The sequence below is a fragment of the Sus scrofa genome, chromosome 13 (genome assembly GCF_000003025.6).
Source record: "Sus scrofa isolate TJ Tabasco breed Duroc chromosome 13, Sscrofa11.1, whole genome shotgun sequence".
NCBI lineage: Eukaryota > Metazoa > Chordata > Mammalia > Artiodactyla > Suidae > Sus > Sus scrofa.
Genome location: NC_010455.5, coordinates 35,018,351 through 35,032,419, shown reverse-complemented (window position 1 = coordinate 35,032,419; position 14,069 = coordinate 35,018,351). Strand labels below are relative to the sequence as shown.

Below are 14,069 nucleotides of genomic sequence, written 5' to 3'. Positions count from 1 at the left end.
TATCCCTGGGTGGGTATGAATGAGAAAATATTCTTAATACCTATATCCAACAAAATAACTTCTCAGAATTCCCGTTGTGGTGCAGCGGAAACGAATCTGAGTAGGAACCGTGAGGTTGTGGGTTCATCCCTGGCCTTGCTCAGTGGGTTAAGGATCTGGCTGTGTCGTGAACTGTGGTGTAGGTCGCAGATGCGGCTTGGACCTGGCTTTGCTGTAGCTGTGGCCTAGGCTGGCAGCTGTAGCTCCAATTAGAACCCTAGGCTGGGAACCTCCATATGCTGTGGGTGCGGCCCTAAAAACACAAAAGAAAAAAAAAAAAAAAAACAACTGCAACTTCTCTCCAGAATATGTTAACACTTACAACACAATAAAAAAAAGAATTTTTGAAACTAGAGAATGCTGGTAATTGTACAACATTGTGAAATACTAATACCACTAAATTGTGCATTTTAAAATGTTTAATTGTGTGTTATGTGAATTTTATCTTAATTAAAAAATAAGTAGGAGTTCCCGTCGTGGCGCAGTGGTTAACGAATCCGACTAGGAACCATGAGGTTGCGGGTTCAGTCCCTGCCCTTGCTCAGTGGGTTAACGATCCGGCGTTGCCGTGAACTGTGGTGTAGGTTGCAGACGCGGCTCAGATCCCACATTGCTGTGGCTCTGGCGTAGGCTGGTGGCTATGGCTCCAATTAGACCCCTAGCCTGGGAACCTCCATATGCCTCGGAAGCGGCCCAAGATATAGCAAAAAAAGACCAAAATAAATAAATAAATAAGTAATTAGGAATTCCCACTGTGGTGTGATGGGATTGGGGGAGTCTCTGCAGCACCAAGGATGCAGGTTTAATCCCTGGCCTGGCACAGTGGATTAAAGGATCTGGCATTGCCACAGCTGTGGCATAGGTCACAGTTGTGGCTCGGATCTGATCCCTGGCTGGAACTCTTTATGCCACAGGGCGGCCAAAAAAGAAAAAAAAAAATCAAAAAGAAAAACAAAATGATCTGAAATTAGATAGTGGTGATAGTTGTATAACAGTGTACTCATTCATAGTCTTTGTCTAAAGACCACCAAATAGATGTACTTTCAAGTGATGCATTTTACATTATGTGAATTATATCTCAAAAAATAAACAAACAGGGAAAACCATTTTTAAAAATGAATGAAAGACTTGACTAGATACTTCACCAAAAAAGATATGCAACTAGTTGATAAAACACATGAAAATGTGCTCAATAGCATTAGTAATCAGGCAAATGCAGATTTAAACTACGGTGAGAAATTACTGCATATCCACTAGATTGGCGAAAATGAAAAAGACTGACCATCCCACATGTTGGCAGACGTGTACAGAGTAGCTAGATCTCTTATGCATTGCTGGAGTATAAAATTATATAACACTTTTGGAAAACTTTTGACAGTTTCTTTAAAGGTAATCATATGTTTGCTGTATGATCCAGCAATTATATTCCTAGAAGTTTACCCAAGGAAAACGAATATGTCCAATGAAAGCCTTGTAGAAGAATGTTCTTTGCAACTTAATAATAGCCAAAACTTGGAAACAGCCCAGGTGCCCATCAACAGGAGTAGATAAACCAGTATATTCATGCAGTGGGATGCTATTCATCAATGTGAAGTAATGAAGTACTCATATAACAGCATAGATAAAACTCAAAATCATTATACTGAGTGAAAGAAGCTTTGTTGGAAAAAGGATTTAGTGAATGATTCCTTAGATGAGGCAGAACTAGTCCATAGTGATGGAAATTAGAATAATGATTACTTCTGGTGAGGGAGACTGCCTAGGAAGTGACCCTGGGAACTTTCTAGGTTGGTGGAAATGTTCTGTATCTTGATAGGGGAAGGATTTTTCAGGTTTATGCATTTGTCAGTTACTAATCAAATTGTACATTTAGAATGTAAACAGTTAAGGAGTTCCTACTGTGGTGCAGTGGTTTAAGAGTCCAACTGTTGTGGCTCGGGTTGCTGTGGAAGTCCGGGTTTGATCCCTGGCCCTGCACAGTGGATTAAAGGATCCAGTGTTGTCACAGCTGCTGTGTGGGTCATACCTGCAGCTTGGATTCAGTCCCTGGCCCAGGAACTTTCATATACAGTGGGTGCAGCTATAAAAAAGAATGTATGCAGTTCATATTATTCCATTGTATGGAATTTAAACCTGAATCAAATAGTATACTCATTTTGTGCTATGCTAATGGAATCTCTTGTGGTTTGAGGTGCATGAAAATAATGAAACTACTTCATTTCTTTTTGTCATTCGCATTAGCACACTACTATGGAAAGAAGAAAAATAAAAGAATTGGGAGGCCACCTGGTGGGCATAGTAACTTAGCATGTGCACTGAAAAAAGCCAGTAAAAGGAGAAAGAGGCGGAAAAATGTTTTTGTTCATAAGAAGAAACGCTCCTCTACATCTGTTGATAATACCCCAGCAGGCTCTCCACAGGTATGACATCTGTGATGTATGTACCTGTAAAATCTAGATGCCTAGAGATCCCTGCGTTACAATGCAGACAGAAAGAATACCTGCAGGTCTTTCTCATTCAGATCTCTGGCCCCTGGAAGGTGGTTTTGTGGCTCAGGAATGAGTCTGTCCTGAATTTCAATGAAACCTCTTTCCTTGTTCTCTAGGGGAGTGGGGGTGAAGATGAGGATGACCCAGATGAAGGGGACGATGATTCCCTAAGTGAGGGCAGTACATCTGAGCAGCAGGATGAACTCCAGGAAGAATCAGAAATGTCAGAAAAAAAGTCATGCTCCTCCTCTCCCACCCAAAGTGAGATATCCACATCGATTCCTCCAGATAGACAGAGAAGAAAAAGAGAGCTGCGCACTTTTTCATTTTCTGATGATGAGAATAAACCTCCTTCACCAAAGGTACGCATTTAAAACTAGAGTGGCTGTTTTTTTCTCTCTTGACAATTCCCCTGAAGCTAATTCTTAATGATGTTGGCATTACACTTATTTCAGTATAGGCTTCCGTTGAATTTCTTGGTCTCTTTTTAAAAGATTCCAGAAGTTCTGCTGTAGCGAAGCAGGTTGAAAATCTGACTGCAGGGAGTTCCCATCGTGGCGCAGTGGTTAACGAATCCAACTAGGAACCATGAGGTTGCGGGTTCGGTCCCTGCCCTTGCTCAGTGGGTTAACGATCCGGCGTTGCCGTGAGCTGTGGTGTAGGTTGCAGATGAGGCTCGGATCCCACGTTGCTGTGGCTCTGGCGTAGGCTGGTGGCTACAGCTCCGATTCGACCCCTAGCCTGGGAACCTCCATCTGCTGCGGGAGCAGCCCAAGAAATAGCAAAAAGACAAAAAATTAAAAAAAAATTAAAAAAAGAAAATCAGACCACAGTGATTCAACTTGCTGCGGGGGCACAGGTTCAATCCCTGGCCCCGCCCAGTGGGTTAAATAAGGAGCTGGCGTTGCCACAGCTGTGGCGTAGGTCTCAGGTGCCTTTTGGATTCAGTCCCTGGCCTGAGAACTTACATATGCTGCTGGCAAGGCCATTAAAAAAAAAAAAAAAGATTCCAAATTTAGTAATTAACTTGTGTTTCACTATGAAGGAAAGTCTCTCTCAGAATGGCTGCTTTTGGAGTTCCCATCCTGGCTCAGTGGTTAACGAATCTGACTAGGAACCACGAGGTTGTGGCTTCTATCCCTGGCCTTGCTCAGTGGGTTAAAGATTCAGTGTTGCCGTGAGCTGTGGTGTAGTTTGCAGATGCAGCTCGGATCCCGCGTTGCTACGGCTGCAGCGTAGGCCTGTGGCTACAACTGCAATTGGACCCCTGGCCTGGGAACTTCACATGCCGCAGGAGCAGCCCAAGAAATGGCAAAAACACCAAAAAAAAAAAAAAAGAATTGCTGCTTGTTTTAAGTAAAAAAAAAAGTTTTCTTGGTTGCCTGTCAATTAATTTAGGGAAAACTGCCTTTTTGATATTTTTTATAATATATATGGTTTTGTAGAAATAAATTCTACTTTTGGTTCTGGCTAAAACATTTTTGTTTGGTATATTCATTTATGCATATTGGGTAACATATATACTCATTGTAAGAATGGCATTTAAGTTGGTGATTTAAAACTGGACTACTTTTAAATATATTCTGTGAACAGAAGTGGTAAATGATTTCTCCTGATAATTTAGTTAAGCCTTCTCTCATTGGAAATACCATTCCATTCACTTCTTTACCCTACCAGAGAGTGAGCTTAAATAGACCAAAGAACAAATGGGAGATTTATAAACTGTTTTTCTCTGTTAAATTGTCCAAAGTACTTGTCTCAAAACTTAGAGATAAATATTTGTCCATTGATATTTCTTACTATATAAGACAAACATTTCCTGAGTACCTTTTGTGTATGGACTTTTACTGTCTTTGCTGGGAGAAATCACATCCTAAAACCACTCTAGATCCTGCCTTAAAGGGTATAACTTTATGTAGAGACTTTCTTAGAATGAAATAGCTCTCACACCATTTGGTTTGCTTCTCTTGTGGCAAATGAAGGAAATAAGGATTGAAGTTGCTGAAAGACTTCACCTGGACACTAACCCCCTGAAGTGGAGTGTGGCAGATGTTGTGCGGTTCATCAGATCCACTGACTGTGCTCCATTAGCAAGAATATTCCTAGACCAGGTAATCACAGAGATTTTGAATTTGTAGTCCTCTAGCAAAGGACTGGATGTAATTGCAATTTATTTACAAGTCTTAGGAAAAAATATTTCTATCCAAAAGGAAAAGTTGCTTCCATTTTTAGGAGTATAAGTGTGTTATTTATCTGACTTCCTCCATAGTTGAAGCAGATTATTATTGCATTCTCATTTTTCCTAAGACTTTGTTTCCATGCCACTTTAGATTGCTTAAACTCAAGCATGCTGTACTTAATTGTCCTCCGCTTTTCCAAAATAACGATTTGCTTGTTTTTTTAAAAAATAATTAACATATGTAATGTGTTAGGCTCTAATAGAAATAGTCTGTGGGAGTTCCTGTCGTGGCGCAGTGGTTAACGAATCCGACTAGGAACCATGAGGTTGCGGGTTCCGTCCCTGTCCTTGCTCAGTGGGTTAACGATCCGGCGTTGCCGTGAGCTGTGGTGTAGGTTGCAGATGAGGCTCGGATCCCGCGTTGCTGTGGTTCTGGTGTAGGCCGGCAGCTACAGCTCCATTTCGACCCCTAGCCTGGGAACCTCCATATGCTGCGGGAGCGGCCCAAGAAATAGACCAAAAAAAAAATAGTCTGTGGCTTTAAATATTAAAATAGATTTTCTTTTAGATAATTGAGGAGAGTCAAAGCTGAATATCTTTGTAGTTTCTGCCCATGGCGAAGTAGGTTAAGGATCTGGTGTTGCCACAACTATGGTGTAAGTTGCAGATGCAGCTCAGATTCAGTCCCTGACTTGGGAACTTCCGAATGCCTCAGGTGTGGCTAAAAAAGAAAAAAAACAAAAAAACTGAACATCTTTAAAAAGCTTTTCAGATTTTTATGAATGTTAGAGTTGGAAAACATTGAAGTTTATAGGTAATATTTCCTTTCAGATTGAGAAAGAGTCCTCTAAAAAGATGTTTCCTTTGATACATTTAGTTGCCAGTTCCAAGGCTAGTTAGTTTACTGAATTTCTGCAGAGAAGAATGGATTCTTATGCTTGGTAAAACTTTTACTATTAGTTCTGAAGATTCATTAGTATGGAGGTCTATGAGAGGCATTTGGAAGGAAATGTGTGATACTTACTTAAAGAGAAAAACTAATGATAGAAAAAAGCACAGGGATTCTGATTTTGACAAAGCAGAGTGAACCAGGGGCTGTCACGGTCGAGCTGCCACTTATGTGCACATCACAGATAATTTGTATTTTATGCTTTAACAGGAAATTGATGGGCAGGCCCTGTTGCTCCTTACCCTTCCCACCGTTCAAGAGTGCATGGACTTAAAATTGGGCCCTGCCATCAAACTTTGCCATCACATAGAGAGGATCAAGTTTGCTTTTTATGAACAGTTTGCCAACTGAGAAGGACAACCAAAGTAAGCTGTATCTTTGAAGCACAAATGCAGCAAATCCTTTGCCCTGCTATAGAAGTGGAGCTGAAATAGTCCTGGGGCTCTGGGCCTTGCAGGTGTCGGCTTGCTCTCTTTGCACTTTCAGGGAAGGAGGATCCACACAGAGGAAGCAAAAACTGCACAGAAGTGGCTCTAATGCCAGTGAAAGTGTGGTCATCTCTTGTTCAGCAAATTGCAGTTTTTAAACAATAAAAGTTGTGAAGAAAAGACTCATGTAAGAAGAATAAGCATTTCCACTGGTATAACCTGAAGAAGAATGATCTAGGCTGCTGGGAAGCACCCTTTTGGTTTTCCTTTTGTCCTTTCTGTTCCTTCCCATTGTAGATTGAACTTTGTTCTCTGCTTTCTCTTTTCTTGGAAAGAGAGGACATAGCTTTAAGTCAGCACTGATTGGACTGTGCCTGAGGCACATCAGTGCTTCATTGTCATTGTGTTTTTAAGCTTTTTTAAATTAAAAAAGTTCATTTTGGGGATGATTATGTGGCTCTGGGGTTTTGAATGTACAGTCACACTTTGATCCATTTTAAAATCTATTCTTAGGAGTTCCTTTGTTTACTACCTCTGTTAATAATTGAGCTTATAGCCATGTCCATGTATGAGGGGTTTTGTTTTTTGTTTTGTGTGTGTGTGTGTGTGTGTGTTTTGTATGATGCTATTTGGAAGCTACATGAACACTAAAACTATGACAGAAATTGGAGGGAAAAAACTGTTTGCTTTCTTAGAAACATTGTGTGGAACTTACACCAACCATTTCCTTAAATGATCTGATGTAAGAAATCTATGTCATTGTTTTCCATCTTGACCCAGGTTGGGCTACTATTTCAAGTAGTATCTCAAAGACTATTGGTATTTCAGTTGCATTGCTCTCTCCTCGGTTCTCAAAGGGACTTCAGTGGCTTTTATTTTGTGTTTACTTTTCTCTACAGTTGTTTTTCTGACGAAAATTTCATTTTGAAAGTCCTCACTTTGGATAAAAGTCAGTAGGTGTCCCCTGGACCCCACAGTAAGGCCCATTTCCCTTTTCTCAGTGTCTCCAGGCAGACTGTGTAGAAGCAGAGCAGAGAGAACATGTTTTGGGGAGTGATGCAGAGCTTCAGGTTTCTTTAACAGTGTGTCCTCATTGGCGGGACAAAAATCAAGAGGTGGTTAAGGATTCCGGAAACATCTTTGCTTAGTCACCTTCACACTTTTCTTTAGTTAAACCTTCAAATTGAATGTATTCTACAGTCCAACTCCCACTCAACAACTTGATTTTCTTTTTAGGTGTTTCTTTTGACTCAACTCAAGTTGACATTAATCTACAGGCAAATTTTCACTTATGATTGCGCTGCTAGCTATTGTAGAATAATAGCTTTTGCTGCACTGTTCCAGCCAAGAGGAATGAGGAAAGATACATACATAGATTGCTTCCTTTAAATGGTTTGCTTTGCTGAGTGTTGTTTTTTAAAATTATCCTATTCACCTGCAAATTTATAACCTAATCATTCCTCTTCAAGATTTGAAAATGTTTTAAAATTACAAACTGGGTAAATTTTCAACAACTATACAAATATAAGGTTATTTATTACAATTTAAATTGATTGTGATTTTTTTCCTTTTCTTCCCTCCCACCTGTTTTTTTGTTTTGTTTTTTGTCTTTTTGGGGCCTCACCCAAGACATATGGAGGTTCCCAGGCTAGGGGTCTAATGGAAGCTGTGGCCACCGGGCTACACTAGCTCACGGCAACATCAGATCCTTAACCCACTGAGCAAGGCCAGGAATCGAACCTACAACCTCATGGCTCCTAGTTGGTTCGTTTCTGATGTGCCACGACGGGAACTCCCTTCCTCTACCTGTTTTTATGGACCTTGACAAACATTCTGTAATCTGAATCTTCTCTTCATTGGATAGTTTATGAACCACCTTAAGCCCTCCAACCAAACCATATATTAAAGCATCAACTCTTTGCTTAGATTGCTCTCAGATATACCTGGAAAAAGGCCTCATTTAAGTAAAAGTTAATACATTTGAACTTATCAGAGATCCAGTTTTTAATTTTGATTGATTCTTTGCCTATGGAAGAGAAGCATATATAAAATGCTTTAGAACAATTAGCCTTGAGTAGGTAGAGTTTAGGGGGTGGGTATCTTGCATAATGAAGTTTCTTGAAAGCTCAGCAGTCAAGGCACTAAGGCAAAGAGTTCCTTGAAGAAGATCATTGAAACCAGAAAAAGTCTGGAATTAATTAACATTGTTGTATTATTTAGGAAAATGCTATTTATTTTCTTTAAGAATGAATTTACCAAATGTAACAATGAATATGTTATACTGTCTCTTTCTTGACTTCTTCAGAAACCATAGAACTAAGGACACCTCCCTTCACAGGTGAGAGGAGCAGAGCCCCTGAAATGTGAAACACATGGCCCTAAGTAGTAGTCTTTGATTAGGTAAAGTTGGCCCTGGCCAGCATGTCTGTTCACACCATAGTTGTTCAAGCTCAGCTTTCTCCTAGAGAGAAGCTGACTCTAAATTGGACAAATAGGGTTTCTCTTAGTATTTCTTGCATTCTAATACTAAGATAATTGTTTATCAGGCAACTACATTAAAGAGGTATTAAATTGGTATCCCCCAACTCCTACTCCTAGATATTACATACTTGAGGATAATTTTTTGGAAATTTGGCATTAAACGGTTTTTTTAATTAAGTTTGATATTTAAATTCCATTTTCCTCATAATGTTGTGGAACTGGATAGCTGTGACAGTCTGATTCCTATGATTCTAAAACAAATTTTAAGCCTGATAAAGCTCACCATGTTGGGGTAAAATGTTTTTATATTGCGCATAGGAACATGAACTTTGGTTTTTGGGGGGTTTTTTTGTCTTTTTTTTAGGGCACCCATGGCATGTGGAAGTTCCTAGGCTAGGGGTCAAATTGGAGCTATAGCTGCTGGCCTACGTAACAGCCACAGCAATGTTGGATCCAAGCTGCATCTGTGACCTACACCACAACCCATGGCAACGCCAGATCCTTAACACACTGAGCAAGGCCAGGGATGAACCCGCATCCTCATGGATACTAGTCAGGTTCATTAACCACTGAGCCACGACGGGAACTCCTGAACTTTGTTTTTTAAAGATATCAAACTCTAAATTTATGACAGGTACATTGTGAGGGATAGCATTTGTCTAAATTTCACCTTCAGCTGGCCCCATAACCTCCCTAAGATCAGACAGTTTTCCATGATCCATTTCTGATCCTGAATTGACAGACTTGGAATAAGTGAATGGATTATATCATCCTCCTGAACCTGGAAGTTCACTGGCCAATATAAGCCTATTACTATACTATTAATGTATTAAGGAAACCTTTCACTGCACGTGAAGATTTGCTATGACATTTTGACTATATTTTGTGGGCTTCTGGGAAATCTGCTCTTTTCCTTTGTAAACGACCTTCATCCCTCTCAGCTGAAGCAGAATTGAGTGGCTAATGCAGGGAATGCATCAATGAGGGCTTTCATCTTACGTATTTGCCTTTCTTTAGTGGTGTAGGTGGCCCCCAGCATCTACATTATAGATATATGAGGTCAGGGAAGGAGAGTTACCAACCTCTGGAGAGATGGGATTCTTGGGTAGTTATTTATTGAATTATAATAGAGGCAGACATAGAAAACCAGTCCATAGCTTGGCCTTTATATGCTTCTTCTCATGAAGTAAAATTATTCTGTGAGAGAGAGGGCATTGGGCCAAAGCTTCCTGAGGATTCAATTATATTTTACTTGTACTCTTGTACCAATTCAGTCACTGATATGGTATGTGAATACAGAATAAAAACTTTAGGAGGCCTTAGGTTGGATAGGACTCAGAACCATCCCCCTTCCTCAAGCCAAAAAGTATTTCTGGGGGCACACAGGACATCAGGGAATTGTAGGTAAGATTTACCTAAATAGGGACATGAGGCAAACTATCATATACCTACTTGGCACCTATCACCAAAGGCTTTCATTTAGGATAGCATGTGCTAATTTAATTGATGCCCAAAGATGCTCTCAGAGAGTTGTTAGGAGCATAGTCTCGACAGTGGAAACACACAAAAGGCTTGAATTCTGGTCCTGTATTGTGTGTGTGTGTGTGTGTGTGTGTGTGTGTGTGTGTGTGTGTGTGTGTGTGTGTGTGTGTGTTTATAAATTCGAAAGTGTGTGTGTTTATAAATTCAAAAGTGTGTGTGTGTGTGTTTATAAATTCAAAAGTGTTCCATGTTATTAGTTGGCCTTTTGAAGGTGATGGAGAAGGCAGATGAAACAAATTAAGTATCAGTGGGAACTGGGTATCCCCTTTAAAAATTTGAATGTCTGTGGTCCTGGGTCCACTGTAAATAACCATGTGTTATGGTCATGGTGCTGGCTCAGAAACCCTATAGGATAGAGCCTCGTGCAAAGCCAAAAAGAAATCAGTCACTTTCACAGAAGTGTAATTGTTTCTTGACTTTATTCACTTTATAATGTTTTGCTAGTGAATTTTGATGATTCCTTCCCATTATGTGAGACTGTGCATACTTTGGAAATTTGAATTTCTCTACATAAGCCACCAGTGGACTTACAGTTTGGGCAGAAGAGTTCTAAACTCCAAGCTCAATACAAAGAGGTCTGCTTCTAAACCTGCTCAACTGGGGTTTCCTCTGTACTCATTCCAGATTGCACAGGTGGTTCTGTTTCTGAGGACAGCGTTAGGGATAAAAGTATAGAAGGTGGTGGAGCATAAGTGCACTGGAGATTGGTTTTTTTTTGGTTCTAGTGTTTCAGAAGTCTTAGATTTTCACAAGAACCAGCAAAACAAAGAGTGGAGGTTGGGGAAAATGGAAAAGTAGGCCTAAAACTCTGTTCTCATATCTTTTCTGACTTGACACACCATTTGAGTCTTAGTGCCATGGCCTATCACAAAAGACTGTCTTTAGAGGGAAATAAGCCCCAGCCTTGGCAGACACATCTTTAACACCAGCAGTAAAGTGCAGACCTGTAACCCTGAGAAGCAAGGGTCTCCGACTATTTCTGAAGTCAAAGGATGATACTAGCCAGTCAAATGAAGCTACCATTACTAGTAGGGGTGCCTATTCTGAGGATGTGTGGAAACTCAGTCTTAAGGGTTTCTACATGTTTTAATTAATCTAACTGCATGCCTAGCTTATTAGCAGAATGGATGTGGGCAAATAGTGTTAAAAGGATAAGGGTAGGTTTTGGGGATTAATCAAGTCACAAAACAGATGATTGAGGGAGGTTACAAAGTTTAGACAAAATTAAAACTAGACAGTTCCTTAGCTCCTTTTGCAAGAAGTCTCTGGGGAAGTATAGTTTGAATGTTTCTCTTAGAGATTTTTAAGTGCTCAGTTCTTTTCCTTTTCACTTTTTTTTTTTTTTTAATAGTATCTAAAGACAATCAGAGGCCTGCCAGAGTGGGACTTCTGGCTGGTTCCAGCACTGTCCTTAGGCCTCTTTCTCTAACTTGTTGGAACCGATGTACTTTGTTTCATGTATATTGTCCTTATTTTTTTTTTTTTAAAGCTGCATATTTGGAACAAAATGAAATGCATATTGCATTGTATCCTTCCTGACTGCTGTTTTTCTCTTAATTTTAAAAGTTATGCACTGAGGATAAAGTATACTTAAGGAGAAATATGCACAAAAATACTTATTAAATAATTCCCATCAAGTTTGATGGTATAACTTCAAGGGATTAAAAAATGACTATTTTGAATGAATATTTTGTGTGGGTTTTTTTTGGTTTGTAAATGAGAGTATGTATAAACTTGTGTCCTATTACGACAGTTTTAAGTGGTTGTGAGAAAATTAAAACAGGTCTTAAGCTATATTTAACTTTCTTTGACAGCAAGAAAGGCATCTTGACCACAGTAACCTTCAAAACTGTTTCTAGTCAGACCTCAGAGAGTCATCTCTGAAGGGAGGAGAAAGTTCCTTCCTGCTTCAATAAAATGAACCTTTCCAGAATTCTTCCCACTCTCCTGCTATCTGATCCTTTCCCCTCTGAATTTAGGTACTTTTTTTTTTTTTTTTGGCCACGCCCACACCATAGCAGTGACCCAAGCCACAGCAGTGACAACACTGGATCCTTAACCTGCCGAGCCACCAGGGAACTCCTGGACTTTGGTACTTTTTAATTGTGGTTCAGGAAAGATAGGAAGAGCAGAATTTCTCACAGCAAGCTTGTTCCCAGCATTGGGGATTCTACCCCTGATCTCTGAAGACTACTGCTTGTTCCTTTACATTTGCCTTGGCACAGCAGCAACAGGCCTTAGGATTCCAACACATCTGGATGTGCAGAGTACTGCTTTGTGAAAAACTTCATTTTTCAGCTCTGTGTGCAATTTTCCTTGAGCTGTGTCTTCAAGCAATTAATAATCTTATGCCCAGCTATAATTTCTTCTGCTTTGAGTACACATCCTTTTGTTTGGTTCTCGCTGAACTGGACTGTAACTGTTGAGCATACCTGTAAGGGATCTTCTTAGACTTAAAGACAGTAATGCAATTTTCCCTTAACCTATTATTTTCTTAACCTTATTTTCTGTATTTTCCCATGGTCAGTACTTGTGGAGAGTTTTAAATTTTATAAATTAAAAGTCAGTTTAATTTAAAAAGCATTTTGTTGAATGCTTTTTGTACCAGGTACTATGTTGGATTTAAGGGTCAGTAAAATTCAGTTTCTGCCCTCAGGAGGCTCTCATTCAGCTGAGAGAGAGGTGTGTACCTAGTTTAGCAGTGTGAAAAGTTCTAGTGGGTCAGCTCACACAAAGTAATGTGAATGTACAACAGGGAGAGGAAGATCAGGCAGGACTTGAAGCATGAGTGGCAGTTCATAGAGTAAGGAAAAGGGAACAGTATTCCATTCAACTAGAATGCATGTGAAGGTACAAAAAAATGTGGAAGTGCATTGTAAGAGAAAGCTGGAGAGTTGGCTGTAGGGAGCCAGTAGCATTTTTCCTCTGAAAAATCAAGTTAATATTCCCATTAACTGGAGTTCCCCTCCTGGTTCAGTGGTTAACGAATCCGACTAGGAACCATGAGGTTGCAGTTTCGATCCCTGGCCTTGCTCAGTGGGTTAAGGATCAGGCGTCACCATGAGCTGTGTTATAGGTCGCAGATGCAGCTCTCGGATCCCTCCTTGCTGTGGCTGTGGCGTAGGCCAGCAGCTACAGCTTCGATTAGAGCCCTAGCCTGGGAACCTCCAGATGCCGTGGGAGTGGCCCTAGAAAAGGCAAAAAGACAAAAAAAAAAAAAAAAAAAAAAAAAATTCCTATTAACCAAGAAGGCTTTTGGATAGCATTTAACCCTTTTATGTAATTGTAATTTCTTTCTTTTTTTCTTTTTTTTTTTTTTTTTTAGGGCTGCACCCATGGCATATGGAGATTCCCAGGCTAGGGGTTTAATCGGAGCTGTAGCTGCCAGCCACAGTAACGCGGGATACCAGCCACGTCTACGACCTACACCTGAGCTCACAGCAACGCTAGATCCTTAACCCACTGAGCAAGGCCAGGGGTCGAACCCACAACTTCCTGGTTGTCGGATTCGTTTCTGCTGTGCCACAGCAGGAACTCTTGTAATTGGAATTTCTTGTGGCTATCTTTAGGGAAAATTTCCCTCGATACAGTGTTTAATGTTCAACAAATGTACCACAATGTCTACTGGAATAATACTAACCATACACTGGTATTAAGTCGATCAGCAGGAAGATCAGGCACTGGAGAGCACCAACAAGAGGTGTGGGAGCAAAGACAGAGAGGGCTGAGAGGGTAGGTAAAGTGGAGAGGGATTAGAGGCCCTGGAAGAGGCAGAGTGCAGGTTCCAAGAAGTCAGAGTTAGGTAGGTGTAAGTAAATATATGCGTGTGTGGAGGGAGGCTCTGGAGAAAAAGTCCAGCAACTTGGTTTTCTTTTGTGAATCACGTTCAAAATGAACAAGAAGGGGATATGTTCACATGCATGTATAAAGGCAACTGGATTAAAATTTAAATAGTTTAAATT

The 14,069-nt window shown here is 40.3% G+C and overlaps 1 protein-coding gene across 4 annotated transcripts in view; it reads left to right on the top strand.

The window, feature by feature from the left end:
* Nucleotides 1-11,793, top strand: part of SFMBT1 (Scm-like with four mbt domains 1) — a 160,448-nt gene extending 148,655 nt beyond the window's left edge. For all 4 annotated transcript variants that reach the window (XM_021068955.1, XM_021068953.1, XM_021068952.1 and 1 more), the window contains 4 exons: nucleotides 2,281-2,459; nucleotides 2,645-2,890; nucleotides 4,511-4,639; nucleotides 5,867-11,793. In XM_021068955.1, coding sequence (XP_020924614.1) covers nucleotides 2,281-2,459; nucleotides 2,645-2,890; nucleotides 4,511-4,639; nucleotides 5,867-6,007 — 695 coding nt within the window. In that variant the 3' untranslated portion in view covers nucleotides 6,008-11,793. The remainder of the gene's footprint in view (nucleotides 1-2,280; nucleotides 2,460-2,644; nucleotides 2,891-4,510; nucleotides 4,640-5,866) is intronic.